The 24,194-nt window shown below is 44.9% G+C and overlaps 1 protein-coding gene across 3 annotated transcripts in view; it reads right to left on the bottom strand.

Moving 5' to 3' along the window:
- The window catches only part of LOC140197486 (WD repeat-containing protein 70), a 184,489-nt gene extending 160,825 nt beyond the window's left edge, over window positions 1-23,664 (bottom strand). The window contains exons 1-4 of one of the 3 annotated variants that reach the window (XM_072257451.1): window positions 21,885-21,901; window positions 21,561-21,746; window positions 21,260-21,324; window positions 13,154-13,237 (exon numbers count right to left, since the gene is read on the bottom strand). In XM_072257451.1, the coding sequence (XP_072113552.1) occupies window positions 13,154-13,237; window positions 21,260-21,324; window positions 21,561-21,733 (322 nt within the window). In that variant the 5' untranslated portion in view covers window positions 21,734-21,746; window positions 21,885-21,901. Of the gene's footprint in view, window positions 1-13,153; window positions 13,238-21,259; window positions 21,325-21,560; window positions 21,747-21,884; window positions 21,902-23,564 lie in introns of those variants that run through there. The other 2 variants (XM_072257452.1, XM_072257453.1) reach the window with 2 other exon arrangements.
- Window positions 23,665-24,194: the final 530 nt, after the last annotated feature.

Here is a 24,194-nt window from a genome sequence, read left to right as displayed (position 1 = left end):
GAGACCCATGGTCTGCTAGCATGCCGGAGCGCTTGGAGACACGGCCCATTCCGACCAGCACCTCTCCGGAGCAGACGACCACAGAGAAGTGCCGTCGGTGACATCAAGGTGCCCCAGATGCTTCCCCGGAATGACCATCATAAATTCCCATTGGTGGCCATCCACAGCTGCCAGAAGTGAGGCCTCCGCCGCCAAACTCGAAAATCGAGCCCGAGGCTCGGCGGGAGCGCAGGCCTCCACAACCGTGACTCAGCTCACGGACTAGTTTCAGCCAGGAGCCCGGCCCTCCGGGATTAAGTGTCGGCTTCGGGGCCCGACCCAATCGACAGCCCGGGCCCCCGGCAGCTGGAAGTGGCAGCGGAGTCTCCCTCGTCACTCGACCCAACTCGGAGTGCCCGATGACGCGACACGCCGATTGATCCCCGTGGGACGCATCCACCAACCTTAAAGAGCTGACAATGACACACTGCATCGATGGAAACTTGGAAAGATGCACTATTTACTGAGGAAGTATGGGAAAAGAGCTGGGCTGCTGGTCAGATTGAAGCTGAGGGGCTTCAGGGTCCCTATGCCCACCATCCTACAAGCTAATGGGCAAGCCATAGAGTACAAGATGGATGATCTTAAAGGGAGACTCACCTACTGCAGGGAGATGCAGAGCTGCTGTGTATTCTGTTTCACCGAGACCTGGCTCTCCCCTGCCACCCCCGACTGTGCCATCCGACCAGAGGAATTTTCAATCCATCAGATGGACCGCATGGCATCTTTGGGCAAGACAAGGGGAGGTGGTGTCTGCCTACTGACCAACACTGCGTGGTGCTCGGACACAGTGGCACTGACAAGCTCCTGCAGCCCAGACCTGGAACACCTGTCGGTGAAGTGACATCCCTACTATCTGCCACGGGAATTCACCTCGGTCATACTGACAGCGGTCTACATTCCCCCCAAGGCGGACGTGGAGTGTGCTCTGAACATACTGTATGCCAGCATCAGTGAACTTGAGACCAGGTATCCAGAGGCTTTGCTCATTACACCCGGGGACTTTAACCAGGGCAACCTCAAAAAGGCGCTGCCAAAGTTATACCAACATGTCTCCTGCCCCACTAGAGGCCAGAATATACTTGACTACTGCTACACAGCAGTCAAGGATGCCTACCGTTCCATCCCACGACCTCATTTCGGAAAATCGGAACATTAGGCCGTACTCCTCCTCCTGGCCTCCAAGCAGAAACTGAGTGGGAAGTCACGGTGTTAAAAGTAGTGTCGCGTTGGATGGAGGAAATGGATGAGGTCCTTCGTGACTGCTTTGAATCAGTGGACTGGTTAGCATTCAAAGACTCGGTAGCTAACGTCGATGAGTATGTCTGAGCTGTCATGGACCTTATCTGGAAATGCACAGAGGACTGTGTGCCTCGCAAGATGATCCGAGTATCCCCTAACCGGAAACCTTGCATGAATTATGAGGTCAGGTCCCTTTTCAAGGCTAGAGCTGTGGATTTTAGGTCCAGGGATACCAGTCGCTACACGGAATCCAGGCGTGAACTCCAGAAAGCCATTAAGGGTGCCAAGAGGCAATATTGAGCCAAGTTGGAAGCCCAAGCTAACCAGAGGAATGCCGGCAGACTATGGCAGGGTCTAAATGAGATCACTGGGCGCAAAGAAAAGGCTGGGAATATCAATAACTGTGGCGCTTCTCTTTCTGATGAACTTAATGTATTCGACACAAGATTCGAACAGAAGAGGAGCGTCCCACTCCCTCCAGATGAACCGGACCCGGTGGCATCGAGATTCATCGTCACTGAGGAGACGTTACAGATGGGTACCCCAGATGGGTTCTCCAGGCCTGTGCAAGCGACCTAGCTGGAGTATTTGCTGACATCTTCAACTGCTCCTTGCTTCAGTCTAAGATCCCCTCATGCTTTAAGAAGGCAACGATAATCCCGATCATCGAAGAAGAGCAAGGTGGCATGCCTGATTGACTATCGACCTGTGGCTCAAACAACAATCACTATGAAGTGCTTCGAGCAATTGGTTATGGCACACATCAACCACAGCCTACCAGTCAACCTCAACACATTGCAATTTGCCTACCGGAGTAACAGGTCAATGGCAGATGCCATCTCTCTGGCCCTACATTCCTCCTTAGAACACCTGGAGAATAAAGACGCATATGTAAGGCTCCTTTTCATTGACTACAGCTCTGCCTTTAATACCATCACTCCAAATAAACTGATTCCTAAGCTCCGTAACCTGGGCCTTAGCACTCAGATCTGCAGCTGGATCTTCAACTTCCTCACAGACAGAACCCAGGCTGTAAAAATAGGGGACAAGCTCTCCTCTACAATCATTCTGAGCACCGGTGCCCCACAAGGCTGTGTACTCAGCCCCCTGCTGTACTCACTGTACACCCATGATTGTGTAGCCAAGTTTCCATCAAACTCAATATATAAGTTTGCTGATGACACAACAATTGTAGGACGTATCTCAGGTAATGATGAGTTTGAGTACAGAGAGGAAATTAAGAAACTGGTAGCATGGTGCAAAGACAATAACCTATCCCTCAATGTCAGCAAGACGAAGGAATTGGTTGTTGACCTCAGAAGGAGTAGCGGACTGCACGACCCCACTTACATCAGTGGTGCGCAAGTGGAACAGGTCAAAAGCTTTAAGTTCTTCAGGGTCAATATCATAAATGACCTGACTTGGTCCAACCAAACAGAGTCCACCGCCAAGAAGGCCCACCAGCGCCTTTACTTCCTGAGAAGGCTAAAGAAATTTGGCCGGTCCCCTAAAACTAATTTTTATAGATGCACCATAGAAAGCATTCTTCTAGGGTGCATCACAACCTGGTATGGAAGTTGTCCTGTCCAAGACCAGAAGAAGCTGCAGAAGATCGTGAACACAGTCCAGCACATCACACAAACCAATCTGCTGTCCTTGGACTCACTTTACACTGCACGCTGTCGGAGCAGTGCTGCCAGGATAATCAAGGACACGACCCACCCAGCCAACACACTTTTTGTCCCTCTTCCCTCCGGGAAGGCTCAGGAGCTTGAAGACTCGTATGACCAGATTTAGGAACAGCTTCTTTCCAACTGTGATAAGACTGCTGAATGGATCCTGACCCAGATCTGGGCCGTACCCTCCAAATATCCGGACCTGCCTCTCGGTTTTTTTGCACTACCTTACTTTCCCTTTTCTATTTATGATCTATAATTTAAATTTTTAATATTTACTACTATTTGTACTCCAGGGAGCGCGACACGCAGAATCAAATATCACTGTGATGATTGTACGCTCTAGTATCAATTGTTTGGCGACAATAAAGTATAAAGTAAAAAGCAGTCCCAACACTGACCCCTGCAGAACACCACCAATAACTGGCAGCCAACCAGAAAAGGATCCTTTTATTCCCATTCACTGTCTCCTACCAATCACCCAATGCTCTAATCATGCCAGTAACTTTCCTGTAATACTATGGGCTTTTAACTTGGTAAGCAGCCTCATGTGTCGCACATTGTCAAATGCCTTCTGAAAGTCCAAATATACAACATCCACTGCATTCCCTTCATCTATCCGATGTGCAATCTTCTCAAAGAATTCCAACAGGTTTGTCAGACAGGATTTTCCCTTGAGGAAAGTATGCTGACCTTGACTTATCTTGTCCTATGTCACCAAATGCTCCATAACCTCCATAACCCTTCAGTATTCACCAATGAGAGGGAACTTGATGATGGTGAGGAGAATATGAGTGAGGATGATGTTCTGGAGCATGTTGATATTAAGGGAGAGGAGGTGTTGGAGTTGTTAAAATACATTAGAACAGATAAGTCCCCAGGGCCTGACGGAATATTCCCCAGGCTGCTCCACAAGGCAAGAGAAGAGATTGCTGAGCCTCTGGCTAGGATCTTTATGTCCTCGTTGTCCATGGGAATGGTACCGGAGGATTGGAGGGAGGCGAATGTTGTTCCCTTGTTCAAAAAAGGTAGTAGGGATAGTCCGGGTAATTATAGACCAGTGAGCCTTATGTCTGTGGTGGGAAAGCTGTTGGAAAAGATTCTTAGAGATAGGATCTATAGGCATTTAGAGAATCATGGTCTGATCAGGGACAGTCAGCATGGCTTTGTGAAGGGCAGATCGTGTCTAACAAGCCTGATAGAGTTCTTTGAGGAGGTGACCAGGCATATAGATGAAGGTAGTGCAGTGGATGTGATCTGTATGGATTTTAGTAAGGCATTTGACAAGGTTCTACACAGTAGGCTTATTCAGAAAGTTAGAAGGCATGGGATCCAGGGAAGTTTGGCCAGGTGGATTCAGAATTGGTTTGCCTGCAGAAGGCAGAGGGTGGTGATGGAGGGAGTACATTCAGATTGGAGGATTGTGACTAGTGGTATCCCACAAGGATCTGTTCTGGGACCTCTACTTTTCGTGATTTTTATTAACAACCTGGATGTGGGGGTAGAAGGGTGGGTTGGCAAGTTTGCAGATGACACAAAGGTTGGTGGTGTTGTAGATAGTGTAGAGGACTGTCAAAGATTGCAGAGAGACATTAATAGGATGCAGAAGTGGGCTGAGAAGTGGCAGATGGAGTTCAACCCTGAGAAGTTTGAGTTGGTACACTTTGGAAAGACAAACTCCAAGACAGAGTACAAAGTAAATGGCAGGATACTTGGTAGTGTGGAGAAGCAGAGGGATCTCGGGGTACATGTCCACAGATCCCTGAAAGTTGCCTCACAGGTGGATAGGGTAGTTAAGAAAGCTTATGGGGTGTTAGCTTTCATAAGTCGAGGGATAGAGTTTAAGAGTCGCGATGTAATGATGCAGCTCTATAAAACTCTGGTTAGGCCACACTTGGAGTACTGTGTCCAGTTCTGGTCACCTCACTAAAGGAAGGATGTGGAAGCATTGGAAAGGGTACAGAGGAGATTTACCAGGATGCTGCCTGGTTTAGAAAGTATGCATTATGATCAGAGATTAAGGGCTTTACTCTTTGGAGAGAAGGAGGATGAGAGGAGACATGATAGAGGTGTACAAGATAATAAGAGGAATAGTGGATAGCCAGCACCTCTTCCCCAGGGCACCACTGCTCAATACAAGAGGACATGGCTTTAAGGTAAGGGGTGGGAAGTTCAAGGGGGATATTAGAGGAAGGTTTTTTACTCAGAGAGTGGTTGGTGCGTGGAATGCACTGTCTGAGTCAGTGGTGGAGGCAGATACACTAGTGAAGTTTAAGAGACTACTAGACAGATATATGGAGGAATCTAAGGTGGGGGCTTATATGGGAGGCAGGGTTTGAGGGTCGGCACAACATTGTGGGCCGAAGGGCCTGTACTGTACTGTGCTGTACTATACTATTCTATGTTCTAACCCCTTAACAATTAACTCCAACATCTTCCCAACCACTGAGGTCAAGCTAACTCGTCCATAATTTCTTTTCTGCTGCCTTCCGCCTTTCTTAACGAGTGGAGTGACATTTGCAATTCTCCAGTGCTCTGGCACCATGCCAGAGTCCAGTGATTTTTTCAGACATAATGACTAATGTTTCCACAATCTCTAACGCTACCTCTTTCAGAGCCCTAGGGTGTAGTCCAAGTGGCCCGGGTGACTTTTGTACCCTTAGGTCTTTCAGTTTTTTTAAGCTCCTTGTCCCTTGTAATAGTAACTGCACTCATTTTTTCTTCCCTCACACCTTTCAACATCTAGCACACTGATAGTGTCTTTCACAATGAAGATTGATGCAAAATACTCAAATTATTTTGTGTTTGCAAAATACTCATTTAGTTCATCTGCCATTTTCTTGTCCCCGTTATTATTTCTCCAGCCTCATTTTCTAGCAGTCCTATATCCACTCTCATCTTTCTTTTATTTTTTTACATACTTGAAAAAGCTTTTACTATCCACTTTAATATTGTTTGCTAGCTAACTTTAATATTTCATCTTTTCCCTCCTCAGAGTCTTTTAGATGTTCACTATAAGGTTTTAAAAGTTTCCCAATCCTCTGTCTTCCCACTAATTTTTGTTTTGTTTACTGCCCACTCTTTTGTTTTACATTAGTTTTGACTTCCCTTGTCAGCCACAGTTGTACAATTTTGCTATTTAAGTATTTCTTTGTTTTTGGAATACACCTATCCTGCACCTTCCTCATTTTTCTAGAAACTCAAGCCATTACTGCTCTGCTGTCATCCCGAAACATCGACTGTTCACTTTTTTCCCCATAGATGCCACTTGGATGGCTGAGTTCCTTCAGCATTTTGTGTGTGATACTCAGCCAAATTCTGTTTCAGGTTGATCATGACAGTGCAGAATATCACACACATAAAGGATTGAGACAGTGAAGTAAAGCAGCAGAAGGTCACTGTCACTGTTATGGACAGAAAACAGCTTCAACAAAGTGACCCTTCATCTGTGTTCAGTTTCTCCAGTGTGGAGGAGGCCACACTGCCAATACCAAATGCAGGAAACAAAATTCAAAATGCAAAGGCACTGCATCACCTTGAAAGACTTATTGGGTCCCTTGGTGATGAGAGGGGAAAGACAATGCCAAAATCAAAGAAAAATTAAAATTTAAATATCAGAGTACATAGATGTCACCACATACAACCCTGAAATTCACATTTCCTGGGTTGTGTGGACAAGTGCCATAACACAGAAGGATGGAGTTAAAGGGAAAGTGAGAAAAGTTAAGAAAGACAGCAGAATCAACAGAGCAGAAAGCTCAAGAAGGGATCGTACAGTATGGCCAAGTGAAATAGGAATTGATATGGGAGGTGAGGGGAGTAATGGATTAAAAGTATTTTATTTCCCTAAAAGTAGCATGACAGGTAGATAGGGTTGTAAAGAGAGCCTTTGGTTCATTGGTCTTTATTAATCAAAGTATTGCATATAAGAGCTGGAATGTTATGATGAGGTTGTATAAGGCAGTGGTGAGGCCGAATCTGCAGTATTGTGTTCAGTTTTGGTCACCAAATTACAGGAAGGATATAAATAAGGTTGAAAGAGTGCAGAGAGGGTTTACAAGGATGTTGCCAGATCTTGAGAAACTCAGTTACAGAGAAAGGTTGAATAGGTTAGGACTTTATTCCCTGGAGCGTAGAAGAATGAGGGGAGATTTGATAGAGGTATATAAAATTATGATGGGTATAGATAGAGTGAATGCAAGCAGGCTTTTTCCACTGAGGCAAGGGGAGAAAAAAACCAGAGGACACGGGTTAAGGGTGAGGGGGGGAAAGTTTAAAGGGAACATTAGGGGGGGCTTCTTCACACAGAGGATGGTGGGAGTATGGAATGAGCTGCCAGACGAGGTGGTAAATGCGGGTTCTTTTTTAACATTTAAGAATAAGTTGGACAGATATATGGATGGGAGGTGTATGGAGGGATATGGTCCGTGTGCAGGTCAGTGGGATTAGGCAGAAAATGGTTCGGCACAGCCAAGAAGGGCCAAAGGGCCTGTTTCTGTGCTGTAGTTTCTGTGGTTCTATGGTTCTATGAATGCACGGAATATAAGAAATAAAAGTGGATGAGCTTGAGGCAAAGTTGGAAATTCGTAAGTATGATGTTGTGGGAATAACAGAGACATGGTTTCAAGTCGACAGGGCCATGGGAAGTGAATATTCAAGAGTATATGTCCTACCGAAAGGACAGACTAATGGGCAGAGGGGGTGGGGTGGCTCTGTTCGTGAGGAATGATATTCAGCCCCTTGCGAGGGGGGACATAGAATCAGGAGACGTACAGTCAGTATGGATAGAACTGAGAAATTCTAAGGGTAGAAAGACCCTAATGGGAGTTATCTACAGGCCCCCAAACAGTAGTCTGGATATAGGGTGTAAGTTGAATCAAGAGTTAAAATTGGCACGTCGCAAAGGTAACGCTACAGTTGTTATGGGGGATTTCAACATGCAGGTAGACTGGAGGAATCAGGTTGGTATTGGACCCCAAGAAAGGGAGTTTGTGGAGTCCCTCCGAGATGGATTCTTAGAACAGCTTGTACTGGAGCCTACCAGAGAGAATGCAATTCTAGATTTAGTGTTGTGCAATGAACCAAATTTGATCAGGGACCTTGAGGTAAAGCAGCCATTAGGAGGTAGTGACCATAATATGATAAGTTTTAATCTACAATTTGAGAGGGAGAAGGGAAACTCAGAAGTGTCAGTATTACAGTTGAACAAAGCGAACTATGGTGTTATGAGGGAGGAGCTGGCCAAAGTTCAATGGAACAATACCCTAGCAGGAATGACAGTGGAACAGCAATGGCAAGTGTTTCTGGGAATAATGCGGAAGATGCAGGATCAGTTCATTCCAAAGAGGAAGAAAGATCCTAAGGGGAGTAAGGGGAATAAGGGGAGGCCGTGGCTGACAAGGGAAATAATGGACAGTATAAAAATAAAAGAGAAGTATAAAATAGCAAAGACGAGTGGGAAGCCGGAAGATTGGGAAATTTTTAAAGAGCAACAGAAGGTAACTAAAAAGGCAATACGCGGAGAAAAAATGAGGTACGAAGGTAAACTAGCCAAGAATATAAAGGAGGATAGTAAAAGCTTCTTTAGGTATGTGAAAAGGAAAAAAATAGTTAAGACCAAAATTGGGCCCTTGAAGACAGAAGCGGGTGAATTTATTATGGGGAACAAGGAAATGGCAGACGAGTTGAACAGGTACTTTGGATCTGTCTTCACTAGGGAAGACACAAACAATCTCCCAGATGTAATAGAGGCCAAAGGATCTAGGATAATGGATGAATTGAAAAAAATTTATATTAGACAGGAAATGGTATTGGATAGGCTGTTGGGTCTGAAGGCTGATAAGTCCCCGGGACCTGATGCTCTGCATCCCAGGGTACTTAAGGAGGTGGCTTTAGAAATTGTGGACGCATTGGTAATCATTGAATCAGGAGAAGTAGAGTCAGTGTGGATAGAACTGAGGAACAGTAAGGGCAAAAAGACCCTAATAGGTGTTATCTACAGGCCTCCAAAGAGTAGCATGGATATTGGGTGCAAGTTGAATAGGGAATTAACAATGGCATGTGGCAAAGGAAATGTCGCAGTAGTTATGGGGGATTTCAACATGCAGGTGAACTGGGAAAATCAGGTTGATACTGGACCCCAGGATAGGGAGTTCGTACAGTGCCTACGGGATGCATTTTTGGAGCAGCTTGTACGAGAGCCGACCAGGGATAAGGCTATTCTGGATTTAGTGTTGTGCAATGAACAGGATTTGATAAGTGATCTTGAAGTAAAGGAGCCATTAGGAGGTAGTGACCATAATATGATAAGTTTTTATCTGCAAGTTGAGAGGGATAAGGGCAGATCAGAAGTGTCAGTATTGCAGTTGAACAAAGGAGACTATGGAGCCATGAGGGAGGAGCTGGCCAAAGTTGACTGGTCGGATATCCTAGCAGAAAAGACAGTGGAACAGCAATGGTAGGTATTCTTGGGAATAATGCACAAGGTGCAAAATCAGTTCTTCCCCCGGAGAAGGAAGGATTCAAAGGGGGGAAAGTGGCCACAGTGGTTGACAAAGGAAGTCAGAGATAGCATAGCATTAAAAAAGTATAACAGAGCTAAGGTGAGTGGGAAGACGGATGATTGGGAAATTTTTAAGGAGCAACAGAACTTAACTAAAAAGGCAATACGGGGAGAAAAAATGAGGTATGAACGCAAGCTAGCTAGGAATATAAAGGAGGATAGCAAAAGTTTTTTTCAGGTATGTGAAGATAAGGAAGATAGTTAAGAACAATGTTGGGCCCTTGAAGAATGAATTGGGAGAAATTGTTATGGGAAACAGAGAAATGGCAGACGAATTTAATAAGTACTTTGGATCTGTCTTCAATAGGGAAGACACAAGCAATCTCCCAGATGTATGGATGGGCCAAGGACATAGGGTAACAGAGGAACTGAAACAGCTTGACATTAGGAAGAAAGCGGTGATGAGTAGACTGATGCGACTGAAGGCTAACAAATCCCCAGGTCCAGATGGTCTGCATCCTAGGGTACTAAAGGAGGTGGCTCTGGAAATTGCGGATGCATTGGTGATCATTTTCCAATGTTCCTTAGATTCAGGATCAGTTCCTGAGGATTGGCGAATGGCTAATGTTATCCCACTTTTTAAGAAAGGAGGGAGGGAGAAAACAGAGAACTATCGGCCTGTTAGCCTAACATCAGTAGTGGGGAAGATGCTAGAGTCCATTATTAAAGATGAAATAGCGGCATATCTTGATAGTAGTGATAGGATTGGGCCGAGCCAGCATGGATTTACCAAGGGCAAATCATGCTAATCTATTGGAGTTTTTCGAGGATGTAACCAGGAAGATAGACGCGGGAGATCCAGTGGATGTGGTGTACCTTGACTTTCAGAAGGCATTTGATAAGGTACCACATAGGAGATTGCTGGGTAAAATCAGAGATCATGGCATTGGGGGGAGGATATTGACATGGATAGAAAACTGGTTGGCAGATAGAAAGCAAAGGGTAGCAGTGAATGGGTGTTTCTCGGAATGGCAGGTGGTGACTAGTGGGGTGCCACAGGGCTCGGTATTGGAACCACAGCTGTTTACAATTTACGTCAATGATTTAGAGGAAGGCATTGTGAATAACATCAGCAAGTTTGCTGATGATACTAAGCTGGGTGGCAGTGTGACATGTGATGAGAATGTTAGGAGAATTCAAGGTGACTTGGATAGGCTGAGTGAGTGGGCAGAAACTTGGCAAATGGCGTTTAATGTGAATAAGTGTGAGGTTATTCACTTTGGGAGCAAGAACAGGAAGGCAGATTATTATCTGAATGGTGTGGAGTTAGGCAAGGGAGAAATACAAAGAGATCTAGGAGTACTTGTTCATCAGTCTCTGAAGGTGAATGAGCAAGTGCAGCAGGCAGTGAAGAAGGCTAATGGAATGTTGGCCTTTATTACAAAGGGAATTGAGTACAAGAGCAAGGAAATCCTTTTGCATTTGTACAGGGCCCTGGTGAGACCACACCTGGAGTATTGTGTGCAGTTTTGGTCTCCAGGGTTAAGGAAGGACATCCTGGCTGTGGAGGAGGTGGAGCCTAGGTTCACTAGGTTAATTCCTGGGATGTGCGGACTGTCTTACGCAGAGAGGTTAGAGAGACTGGGCTTGTACACGCTGGAATTAAGCAGATTGAGGGGGGATCTGATTGAGACATATAAGATTATTAAGGGATTGGACAAGATAGAGGCAGGAAATATGTTCTAGATGCTGGGAGAGTCCAGTACCAGAGGGCATGGTTTAAGAATAAGGGGTAGGTCATTTAGGACAGAGTTGAGGAGGAACTTCTTCTCCCAGAGAGTTGTGGAGGTGTGGAACGCGCTGCCTCAGAAGGCAGTGGAGGCCAATTCTCTGGATGCTTTCAAAAAGGAGCTAGATAGGTATCTTATGGATAGGGGAATCAAGGGTTATGGGGACAAGGCAAGAACAGGGTATTGATAGTAGATGATCAGCCATGATCTCAGAATGGCGGTGCAGGCTTGAAGGGCCAAATGGTCTACTTCTGCACCTATTGTCTATTGTCATTTTCCAATGTTCTATAGATTCAGGATCAGTTCCTGTGGATTGGAGGGTGGCTAATGATGTCCCTCTCTTCAAGAAGGGAGGAAGAGAGAAAACAGGGAATTATAGACCGGTTAGCCTGACGTCAGTGGTGGGAAAGATGCTGGAGTCAATTATAAAAGATGAAATTACAACACCCCTGGATAGTAGTAACAGGATTGGTCCGAGTCAGCATGGATTTACGAAGGGGAAATTGGCTTGACTAATCTTCTGGAATTTTTTGAGGATGTAACTATGAAAATGGACAAGGGAGAGCCAGTGGATATAGTGTACCTGGACTTTCAGAAAGCCTTTGATAAAATCCCACATAGGAGATTAGTGGGCAAAATTAGGGCACATGGTATTGGGGGCAGAGTACTGACATGGATTGAAAATTGGCTGGCTGACAGAAAACAAAGAGTAGCGATTAACGGGTCTCTTTCGGAATGGCAGGCGGTGACCAGTGGGGTACCGCAGGGTTCAGTGCTGGGACCGCAGCTGTTTAAAATATATATTAATGATTTAGATGAGGGAATTAAAAGTAACATTAGCAAATTTGCCGATGACACAAAGCTGGGTGGCAGTGTGAAATGTGAGGAGGATGTTATGAGAATGCAGGGTGACTTGGACCGGCTGGGTGAGTGGGCAGATGCACGGCAGATGCAGTTTAATGTGGATAAATGTGAGGTTATCCACTTTGGTGGTAAGAACAGGAAGGCAGATTATTATCTAAATGGAGTCAAGTTAGGAAAAGGGGAAGCACAACGAGATCTAGGTGTTCTTGTACATCAGTCACTGAAAGCAAGCATGCAAGTATAGCAGGCAGTGAAGAAAGCTCATGGCATGCTGGCCTTCATAACAAGGGGAATTGAGTATAAGAGCAAAGAGGTCCTTCTGCAGCTGTACAGGGCCCTGGTGAGACCACACCTGGAGTACTGTGTGCAGTTTTGGTCTCCAAATTTGAGGAAGGACATTCTTGCTATTGAGGGAGTGCAGCGTAGGTTCACAAGGTTAATTCCCGGGATGATGGGACTGTCATATGTCGAAAGATTGGAGCGACTGGACTTGTATACTCTGGAATTTAGAAGGCTGAAAGGGGATCTTATTGAAACATATAAGATTATTAAGGGATTGGACATGCTGGAGGCAGGAAGCATGTTCCCGCTGATGGGTGAGTCCAGAACCAGAGGCCACAGTTTAAGAATTAGGGGTAGGTCATTTAGAACGGAGTTGAGGAAAAAGTCCTTCACCCAGAGAGTGATGGATATATGGAATGCTCTGCCCCAGAAGACTGTGGAGGCCAAGTCTCTGGATGCTTTCAAGAAAGAGATGGATAGAGCTCTTAAAGAAAGCGGAATCAAAGGTTATGGGGATAAGGCAGGAATGGGGTATTGATTGTGGATGATCAGCCATGATCACAGTGAATGGCGGTGCTGGCTCGAAGGGCCGAATGGCCTACTCCTGCTCCTATTGTCTATAACACAGAAGCGATAGAAGAGCAGAGCAGACGAAGGGGGTGAGGGGAACATGTGTCTGGCTATGATATCTTGTCTCTTAGATATGTTTCCCTCCCTGCTGCCCTTGTCTGATCCCGAGATTCCAGCCACAGTCTTACCCAACACTTTTCTGCTCCTCTCAATGGCAGTCCGACGTGTCTGTTCAAATATGGCCTCCAGGTCAAAGGTCCTGGCTTTCTTTCCTGGGAAGAATACAATTGCTTTAAGAGTATGGAATTATCAAAGTTAACAACACAGCTTGTCAGGGCAACAGCTCAAACAAATGGCAGCTCTGAACAAAGCGTCACCCTCTGGCATCTTATCACTCCATTATCTAACCACAATAGCTCAATGACTTTATTACAAATATTTGTGTCTATATGGAAACATCAATATATATTTATCAGCAGTGCATCACTGTCCGATAGAAGAAGACCATCTTCTTGTTAAGGACCAAATGAGGCACTTGGGGAGTACAAGAAATGCAAGAGAAGACTTTAGAAGAAAATCAGGAAAGCAAAAAGAAGGCATGAGGTTACTCTGGCAGACATGGTTAAAAAGAATCCTAAGGGCTTCTGCAGATATATTAAGAGTAAAAGGATAGCAAGGGCCAAAATTGGTTCACTTGAGGATCAGTATGGTTATCTGTGTGTGGAGCCGAAAGAGATGGGGACGATCTTAAATGGATTTTTAGCATTTGTATTTATTCAGGAGATGGACACAGAGTCTATAGAAATGAGGCAAGACAGTAGTGAGGTCATAGACGATATAAGGATTACAGAAAAGGAGGAATTGTATTGAGCCAAATTAGGTCAGATGAGTTCCTAGAGACTGACAAGCTGTCCCTTAAGGCCTTGTGGGAGTCTAGTTCAGAAATTAGACAAGGGCCTTGGCAGAGGTATTTAAGACGTCCTTAGCAATGGGTGAGGTGTCAGAGGACAGGAGGACAGCTAATGCTGTGCCTCTGTTAAAGAAAGGCTCTAAGAATATGCAGGAAACTATAGGCTGGTGAGCCTGACATCAGTACTGGGTAAAGTCTGATTAGGGATAGTTAAAAACAAGAGAAAATCTGCAGATGCTGGAAATCCAAGCAACACACACAAAATGCTGGAGAAACGCAGCAGGCCAGGCAGCATCTATAGAAAAGAGTACAGTCAACGTTTTGGTCTGCCAAACAGTCCTCTTGCCACCCTACCATTGTTAGGGTTCTTCTTGCTCTCACCTACCACCCCACCAGCATCGGCGCCAGCACATAATTCTCCACAATTTCTGCCATCTACAATGGGATCCCACTACTAAGCACATCTTTCCCTCCCCCCATCTTCTGCTTTCCACATGGATCGCTCCCTACACGACTCCCTTGTCCATTTGTCCCTCCCCACTCCTTCCTGGTGATTATCCTTGCAGTTGGAACAAGTGCTATACCTGCCCCTACACCTCCTCCCTCACTACCATGCAGGGCCCCAAACAGACTTTCTAGGTGAGGTGACACTTCACCTGCGAGTCTGTTGGGGCCATATACTGTCCGATGCTCCCAGTGTGGCCTCCTATATATCATAGAAACATAGAAAACCTACAGCACAATACAGGAACACGAGGAATTCTGCAGATACTGGAAATTCAAGCAACACACATCAAAGTTGCTGGTGAACGCAGCAGGCCAGGCAGTATCTCTAGGAAGAGGTACAGTCGACATTTTGGGCTGAGACACTTCGTCAGGACTAACTGAAGGAAGAGCTAGGAAGGATACAGACCCTTCAACCCAAAAAGCTGTGCCGGACATTTCCTTATCTTCGAAATTACCTAGGGTTACCCATAGCCCTCTGCTTTTCTGAGCTCCATGCACCTGTCCAGGAGTCTCTTAAAGGACCCTATCGCATCCGCCTCCACCACCGTCGCCAGCAGCCCATTCCATGCACTCACCACTCTCTGCGTAGAAAACTTACCCCTGGCATCTCCTCTGTACCTACTTCCAAGCACCTTTAAACTGTGCCCTCTTGTGCTAGTGTTTCAGCCCTGGGAAAAAGCCTCTGACTATCCACACGATCAATGCCTCTCATCATCTTATACACCCAACGTAGATTGGGAGATTGCTTCACCAAGCGCATAAGCTACATCCTCCAGAAAAAGCAGCATCTCCCATTATAATTCCACTTCCAAATCCCATTCCAATATGCCAATCCATGGCCTTCTCTACCGTCACGTTTTAGGCCACACTCAGGTTGGAAGAACACCATCTTATATTCCATGAAGTTAGCTTCCAAAATGATGGCATGAACATCTATTTCTTGAACTTCTGGTAATGCTCCCACCCCTTCACCATTCTCCACCCCCTTTTCCCTCTTTCAGCTTATCTCCTTGTCCACCCATCGCCTCCCTCTGGCGCCTCTCCCTGCTTTTCTTTCTTCCATGGCCTTCCGTCCTCTTCCATCGGAATCCCCCTTCTCTAGCCCTGTAGCTCTTTCACCAATCAACTTCCCAGCCCTTTACTTCATCACTCCCCCCTCAGGTTTCACCTGTCACCTTGTGTTTCTCTCTCCCCTCCCCCCATTTTTAAATCTACTCCTCAGCTTTTCTTCTTCAGTCCTGCTGAAGAGTGTTGGCCTGAAACGTTGACTGTACTTTTTTCCATAGATGCTGCCTGACCTGCTGAGTTCCTCCAGCATTTTGTGTGTATTGTTAGGGATAGTTAACATGCCTTTGAGTGCAGTATGTCACGTCTAATCAAACTTAAGAAATTTTTGAGATTACCAAAATGTTGAAGAAGGAAGGTATGGATTTTAGCAAGACTTTGACAAAATCCTGCATGGAAGGTTGGTCAAGAAGGTTCAGTTGTTTGGCATTCAGGATGAGGTAGTAAACTGGATTTGACAGTGGTTTCATAGGAGAAGCTAGATAGTTGTAGTAGATGGTTGCCTCTCTAACTGAAGGCCTGTGACTAGTGGTGTGCTGCAGGGATCGTTGATGGGTCCATTGATGTTCGTCATCTAAAACAATGATCTGGATGATAATGTGGTAATGGATCAGCAAATTTGAGGATGATACCCAGATTGGGGACGTAATGGGCATCGAGGAAGGCTATCAAAGAGGCAGGGGTCTTGACCTGCTGGACAAATGGGCTGAAAATGGCAGCTGGAATTTAATTCAGACAAGTGTGAAGTGTTGTAAATTGAGGGGGCAAACTAGGGTAGGACTCGCGCAGTGAGCACTAGGGCACTGAATTATTCTGGTAGGACAGAGGGTTCTGGGAGCATGGATTCATAATTCATAGCTTCACAGGTTAATAGGGTCATAAAGAAAGCTTTTGGCACATTGACCTTCATCAATCAAAATATTGAGTACAGGAATTGGGATGTTATTTTGAAGTACTGTAAGACATTAGTGGGGCCTAATTTGGAGTATTGTGTGAAGTTCTGGTCAGCTACCTGCAAAAATGGTATCAATGAGATTGAAAGAGTACAGAGAAAATTCACAGAGATGTTACTGGAACTTGAAGACCTGAGTTATAGGGAAAGGTTGAATAGATTAGGACTTTATTCACTGGCGCACAAGAGAATGAGGGCAGATTTGTGAGAGGTATACATGGGTTAAGGGTGAAAGGTGAAACATTTAAGGGGAACCTGAGGAGAAACTTCTTCACTCAGAGGATGCTGAGAGTGTGGAACAAGCTTCCAGTGGAAGTGGTTGATGCAGGTTCAATTGTAATATTAAGAGAAGTCTGGATAAGTGCATATACGGCATGGGTATGATCCAGATAGGACCAGTCAGAATAGCAGGTTGGCACCAACTAGATGGGCTGAAGGCCCTGATTCTGTGTTGCAGTGTTCCACAATTCCACGTCACTAGAGAAAATATCATTTGAAGTTCTTGCTGTTTCTAGCAATCATAATCTCGAATCAACTCAAAACCAGAACAGTTCAGCACGGGGCCTTTGGTCCACAATGTTGTGTCAAACTAATTAAACTAGTTATTAAATGCCTAACTAAAGAAATCCCTTCTGCCTACACAATGTTGATATTCCTCCATTCTCTGCATGTTTATGGATTTAAGAGCCCTTAAAAACCCCTGGCAGTGCATTTCAATGACACACTGTGCCTTCTGTGTAAAAAACAATCATTCCTCACACATCTCCTTTGAACCGACCCCTTTTCACCTTTAATGAATGTCCTTTCGCCTTGGATATTTCAACACTGGGGAAAAGATACTGGCTCTCTACTCCTATGCCTCTCAGAATTTTATGATCTTCCTTCAGGTATTGCCCTCAAGTCTTTATGGATATTTAAGGCCAAGATTGATGGATTTTGATTGGTCAGGGGATATAGGAGGAGATTGGGGCTGTGAGGGAAATGGATCAGCCATGATCTCTGGCAAAGATGTGATTGGTAGGTGGGAAGTCTTCAAAGGAGAAATTTTGAGAGTGCAGAATTTGTATGTTCCTGTCAGGATTAAAGGCAAAGTGAATAGGAATAAGAAACCTTGGTTCTCAAGGGATATTACAACTCTGATAAAGAAGAAGAGGGAGTTGTATTACATGTATAGGAAGCAGGGAGTAAATAAGGTGCTTGAGGAGTATAAGAAGTGCAAGAAAATACTTAAGTAAGAAATCAGGAGGGCTAAAAGAAGACATGAGGTTGCCTTGGCAGTCAAAGTGAAAGATAATCCAAAGAGCTTTTACAGGTATATTAAGAGCAAAAGGATTGTAAGGGATAAAATTGGTCCTCTTGAAGATCAGAGTGGTCGACTATGTGCGGAACCAAAGGAAATGGGGGAGATCTTAAATAGGTTTTTTGCGTCTGTATTTACTAAGGAAACTGGCATGAAGTCTATGGAATTAAGGGAAACAAGTAGTGAGATCACGAAACTGTACAGATCGAAAAGGAGGAGGTCCTTGCTGTCTTGAGGAAAATTAAAGTGGATAAATCCCCGGGACCTGACAGGGTGTTCTCTCGGACCTTGAAGGAGACTAGTGTTGAAATTGCAGGGGCCCTGGCAGAAATATTTAAAATGTCGCTGTCTACAGGTGAGGTGCCGGAGGATTGGAGAGTGGCTCATGTTGTTCCATTGTTTAAAAAAGGATCAAAAAGTAATCCGGGAAATTATAGGCCAGGAAGTTTAACGTCGGTAGTAGGTAAGTTATTGGAGGGAGTACTAAGAGACAGAACCTACAAGCATTTGGATAGATAGGGACTTATTAGGGAGAGTCAACATGGCTTTGTGCGTGGTAGGTCATTTTTCACCAATCTATTGGAGTTTTTCGAGGAGGTTACCAGGAAAGTGGATGAAGGGAAGGCAGTGGATATTGTCTACATGGACTTCAGTAAGGCCTTTGACAAGGTCCCGCATGGGAGGTTAGTTAGGAAAATTCAGTCGCTAGGTATACATGGAGAGGTGGTAAATTGGATTAGACATTGGCTCAATGGAAGAAGCCAAAGAGTGGTAGTAGAGAATTGCTTCTCTGAGTGGAGGCCTGTGATTAGTGGTGTGCCACAGGGATCACTGCTGGGTCCATTGTTATTTGTCATCTATATCAATGATCTGGATGATAATGTGGTAAATTGGATCAGCAAATTTGCTGATGATACAAAGATTGGAGGTGTAGTAGACAGTGAGGAAGGTTTTCAGAGCCTGCAGAGGAACTTGGACAAGCTGGAAAAAATGGGCTGAAAAATGGCAGATGGAGTTTAATACAGACAAGTGTGAGGTATTGCACTTTGGAAGGACAAACCAAGGTAGGACATACAGGGTTAATGGTAAGGCACTGAGGAGTGCAGTGGAACAGAGGGATCTGAGAATACAGATACAAAATTTCCTAAAAGTGGCGTCACAGGTAGATAGGGTCGTAAAGAGAGCTTTTGGTACATTGGCCTTTATTAATCAAAGTATTGAGTATAAGAGCTGGAATGTTATGATGAGGCTGTATAAGGCATTGGTGAGGCCGAATCTGGAGTATTGTGTTCAGTTTTGGTCACCAAATTACAGGAAGGATATAAATAAGATTGAAAGAGTGCAGAGAAGGTTTACAAGGATGTTGCCAGATCTTGAGAAACTCAGTTACAGAGAAAGGTTGAATAGGTTAGGACTTTATTCCCTGGAGCGTAGAAGAATGAGGGGAGATTTGATAGAGGTATATAAAATTATGATGGGTATAGATAGAGTGAATGCAAGTAGACTTTTTCCACTGAGGCAAGGGGAGAAAAAAACCAGAGGACATGGGTTAAGGTTGAGGGGGGAAAAGTTTAAAGGGAACATTAGTGGGGGGCTTCTTCACACAGAGAGTGGTGGGAGTACGGAATGAGCTGCCAGACGAGGTGGTAAATGCTGGTTCTTTTTTAACATTGAAGAATGAATTGGACAGATACATGGATGGGAGGTGTATGGAGGGATATGGTCCGTGTGCAGATCAGTGGGACTAGGCAGAAAATGGTTCGGCACAGCCAAGAAGGGCCAAAAGGCCTGTTTCTGTGCTGTGGTTTCTATGATTATGATGAAATAGTGGAGCAGACTCAATGAGCTAAATAGCCTAACTCCGCTCCTATATTCATGTTCTAATTTTCATCTCATCTAATAAAGCATCAATTCAGGATAAGGAGTAAGAAGGGATCTGAGGGGGATATTTTTCACTCTGATACCTCCTTTTACTTAGCCTTGCACAGAACCCAATGAAAAAGCACCAGGCCGTTGTCTCCGGCACCCCTGGTTCCCCTCCTCCATCCCTTCTCCCTCCTCTCCTCTCCAATTCTTTCTTCGTCAGCCCTTTATCTCTTTCACGTACCATCCTCAAGCTTCTTATTTCTTCCCCGTCCCACATCCACCTACCTTTCCCCTCACCTGGTCTCAACTATCACCTGCCTGTTTGTAATCATTCCCCCCCCCACCCACCTTCTTACTCTGGCTGTTGCCCTCTTCTTTTCCAGTCCTGATGAAAGGTCTCGGCTCAAAACATTGACTGTTTATTCCCCTCCATAGATGCTGCCTGACCTGCTGAGTTCCTCCAGTATGGCTTGTACTTGCCTCGACATTGAAGTTTAGGGAAGGTAGAACTAACATGGGTGCTCTCCACAGGTCAGTATGGACACAGTGGGCCCAATGACCTGCTCTCATGCTGCTTTATGCCATGATGATGAGTTGTGCAGTAGGTAATGATGCTGCTTAATTGCTCCAGGGCAATTCATCAACACCAGTTCTGATGAAGGATCCTGGACCTGGGAAAGACTGAACATTGAACAATACAGCAAGGAAACAAGCACTTTGATCCAATTGGTCCATGCCAAATATGATGCCAATTTAAACTAATCCCATCTGCCTGCAATAGGGAGTACCTCTCCACTCCTGCCCGTTCCTGTGTCTAAGACAATGCTACCATGTCTGCTTCCACCACCTCCCCAAGCACCTACCACTCTCTGTAAAAACATGTTTCTTGCAAATGTCCTTTAAACTTTTCCCCTTCCACTTTCAACCTATTGATGCTAAGAAAAGGATTCAATCCACCTTGCCTGTATCTCAGAATGCTATGTACTTATATCTGCTCTTAATCCCTCCCACTCCAGGGACAACAGACAGAGTTTCTCCTCGTAAATGAACCATCCTGGAGAATTTCCTCTCCAGCGCCAACACATCCTTCCTTTCATGTGGTGATCAGAGCTGCTCACAGTATTTCAGCTCAGGCCTGATCAACATCTTGCAAAGCTGAAGCATAAACTCATTGCTTTTATATTCAATACCACTAAGCCTCACTAATCACATCATTTATCTGTCACCTTCATCAATCCATGAGCTTGTACTCTGCGATACCTCCATTCCTCAATACTCCCAAGACACAAAGAAGTGAAATCCAAGCATCATTAGAGCTCCCAAATGTATCACCTCACTTCACAGTCACGATGCAAGGTCTTAATACAGAACATCAGCTGCCCTTTTTACTATAACTAGGGGACGCCCTAGTTTTCTACATCAAGAAATTAAGTGAGTTGGTAAGTAACACCTGAGGAAAGTAAGTGTAATAATTACAAAGGGGATGAATAGTTTTTCACCCTCACAATTTTGGTTTTTAATTTTTTGTAAATTGTTGACAGGTTTTGGAATTTTTCTTTTGATTTGACATGATGCACAATGTTTTGTAGATTAGCTCAAAAAATCCTGCTTCAATATATATAAAGTTTAGAAAATGAGACAGTAAAATGTGAAAATCGTTGTGGGAGCTGTTTTTGTTGGTTACAGTAACTTACCAAACCCTGAGAAACCCATCACGGCCCCGATATCTGGGTCGTCCATTTCGATCTCAGCTGATAAGCTGTCAAAAGCAAAAGAATTTTAATTTTAAAAAAATGAAACACTGAGCCCAGACACCTGGGCGTGAAACTACACCTCAGATACATCTTTCTTCCACATCCATCCTCCAACAACCAATACCTCATCCACATAATCAACCTTTTCCCCCAATGCCCAACCCACACTCTCAAGATAGCCCTTCCTCCCTCCTCTCCAATCCCTTCCCAAATCAGCTGAACACACCACAACAACTCTTACCCGAACCCATGGCCAATGAAGGCTACAAGTGTGATGGACAGTTCTAGGGCACGTAGCTTTGGTGACATCAGTTCACTCCCAATTTTGGGTGCCACATGTGTCAAATTTGCACTAAGAGGGTACAGGTTTTCCCAGGTTACTCGTTTCCTCTGACTGCCCAAAGGTGTTGACATGTAGGTGAGCCAACTGCAGCAAATATCCGCAGCGAAGGTGGGAAAAAGGAGAATCAGGGTGGGTGGGAGAGGGGGCTCATCAGTACATTCAGAGAATTAGATTATAGCAAAGTAAGTGAGGGAACAGGATTGCATGGAGAACCAAGCAAACCTGTTGGGGCAAATAGCCTCCTTCTGTTGGTGGTGTTCCTATGTTTCCTCTGTGACCGACACAGGATCTTCTTGAGTGACCTGGTTTCCTCCCACATCCCGAAGACGAGTGGACTTTGTAGGTTAACTGACCACTGTTGTTGGTGAGGGGTAAACTCTGGAAGGAGTTAATAAGTGTGAAGTATGGGGTTAATGTAGGATTAGTGTAAATAAGTGGTTGACCTTTTTCAATGTTGTATCTCTCAGTGACTATGTATCACAAATAATTAGAAAATATGATATGAATAAAAATGGAAAAATGACAAATTCTGAGGGGCCTTGGCAGAGTTGGTGTTTCCTCTCATGGAAGAATCTAGAAATAGCAGTCAAAGTTTTGAACTAAATAGTCATTTATTAGAAAAGTGAGATGAAATATTTTCCCTCAGGGGATTGCTAGTCTTCGCAATCTTCTTCCTCAAAGAGAAGTGGATAAAGTCTTGGAATGTCTTAAAGATATAGACAGATAGATTCTTGTTAAGAAAGGAGGTAAAATGTTACTAAAGATAACTATTAATATTGAGTTAACACAAGAATTAGATCAGCAATGATCTTACCAAATGGTGGGGTACATTTGAAGCTCCCCCTCTTATTTCTCATTCCTCACTCAACCATCCACCTTCCCTTGAGCTCAGGATTCACCCCCCCCCCCCCCCCACCATCTCATCAGAGACCCTCTAGAATCTCCTTCCCCGCCTGAACCTGGAATGGTACAAGGCCATCAAACAAGACCCTCAGCCCACCATGTCACACAGGTCATGATAATAACCCAAACCCCTCCTCCCTGTAACCTCTCCCATGACCCAAACCCCCTCCCTGTAACCTGGAATGATAGTCAAACACCACAAGACAAGGCCCACAGCCTACTACATCCACATTTGCCATGAAGTTCCCATCTACTCACTTGGTGAACAGCTTACAATGCCCTGACAGTTCAGGCGCTCACCTAAATACTTCCTAAATATTATGATAGTACCTTCCTCCTCAATCTTCTCAGCATCTCCACTCAATTCCCTGATCCCCAGATCACTTGGCACCCATTGCCAAAATTTCCTTCCCACTTTCTCCTTACTGCAGATTACTTCCTCCCTGCCCTGGTATTTTCTCCTCCCACTCTTACTCTCTACTAATCCCAAAATCTCCTTTTCTCTCACAGCCTGGCTCTGTTCCTCTTCTCTCTTCTGATGTCAAACTGATCATTCATGGGATGGGTGAGGGTTGCGGAGGAGATTCTCCAGCATCTTGCCTGTTTTAAACATTTTAGTTATAAAGTTAAAATGGAAAGGCTGGAGGGTAACGTTACCAGGGGCACTACAGCACCGGAACAGGCTCTTCGGCCCATTTAGTGCATACCAGAAGGAACCTTTCCCCGAACACAAGTTAGAAAGGTCGAGAGGCTGGAGGTTTACAGAGGACCCACAGGGTTATTGGAACCAGTGAGTAGGGACTGTTGGGGACAGAGACCCTCACAAGACAAGAGAGGAGTCGAAACTTGGATGTGATGGGCAGCACAAACGTAGTAGGTCGAGGGGCCTGTTCGTGTGCTGTAAGATTCTACATTTTCTCCCTCCCTCCAATCCTGGGCATCTACTCTCCCCGCACTCTCAGTGGGGTCCAGTCCGCCGCCCCGTTTCTCATTTCCCACCTCACGTTTTACCTCTTCCGATGTTTTCCGCAAAATTCAGATCACAGACGAGGAGTTCACGCAACGGACAAGAGGAAACCTGTGAAGCAGAACTCCCGGTGCTACCGCCAACTCTCGGCCGAGAAGACCAAACTGCGGTCACCGGCAGGCGCAGGGCTTTGAGTTTGACTGTTACCACATCAACTTATATGGGAAAGAAATGAAACAATGAAAAATATTTCACTATAGTCAACTTTGATCCAGCCTCTAATGTAGAAAGAATTTTTCATAAGCTAGATTTGCAGGGGGAGGAGAACCAGAGTGTTAGAGCATATAGTGAGATGGAGGAGGATAAAGGTCATGCGAGAACTGCAAGTATAGTACATGGAGTAAAGCCATATCTAACATATAAAGAGGCTTTGAGGAAAGAGAAACAGAATAAACGGTGTAAAGGTAGTAAGGTAGAAGGGCTAAAGTGCATGTACTTCAATGCAAGAAGCATCATGAACAAAGGTGATGAACTGAGACAACAGGAATTCTGCAGATGCTGGAAATTCAAGCAACACACATCAAAGTTGCTGGTGAACGCAGCAGGCCAGGCAGCATCTCTAGGAAGAGGTACAGTCGATGTTTCAGGCCGAGACCCTTCGT

Source organism: Mobula birostris, chromosome 5 (genome assembly GCF_030028105.1).
Source record: "Mobula birostris isolate sMobBir1 chromosome 5, sMobBir1.hap1, whole genome shotgun sequence".
Classification (NCBI taxonomy): domain Eukaryota; kingdom Metazoa; phylum Chordata; class Chondrichthyes; order Myliobatiformes; family Myliobatidae; genus Mobula; species Mobula birostris.
The sequence above is the reverse complement of the archived record's forward strand: the minus strand, read 5'-3'. Positions and strand labels throughout refer to the sequence as shown.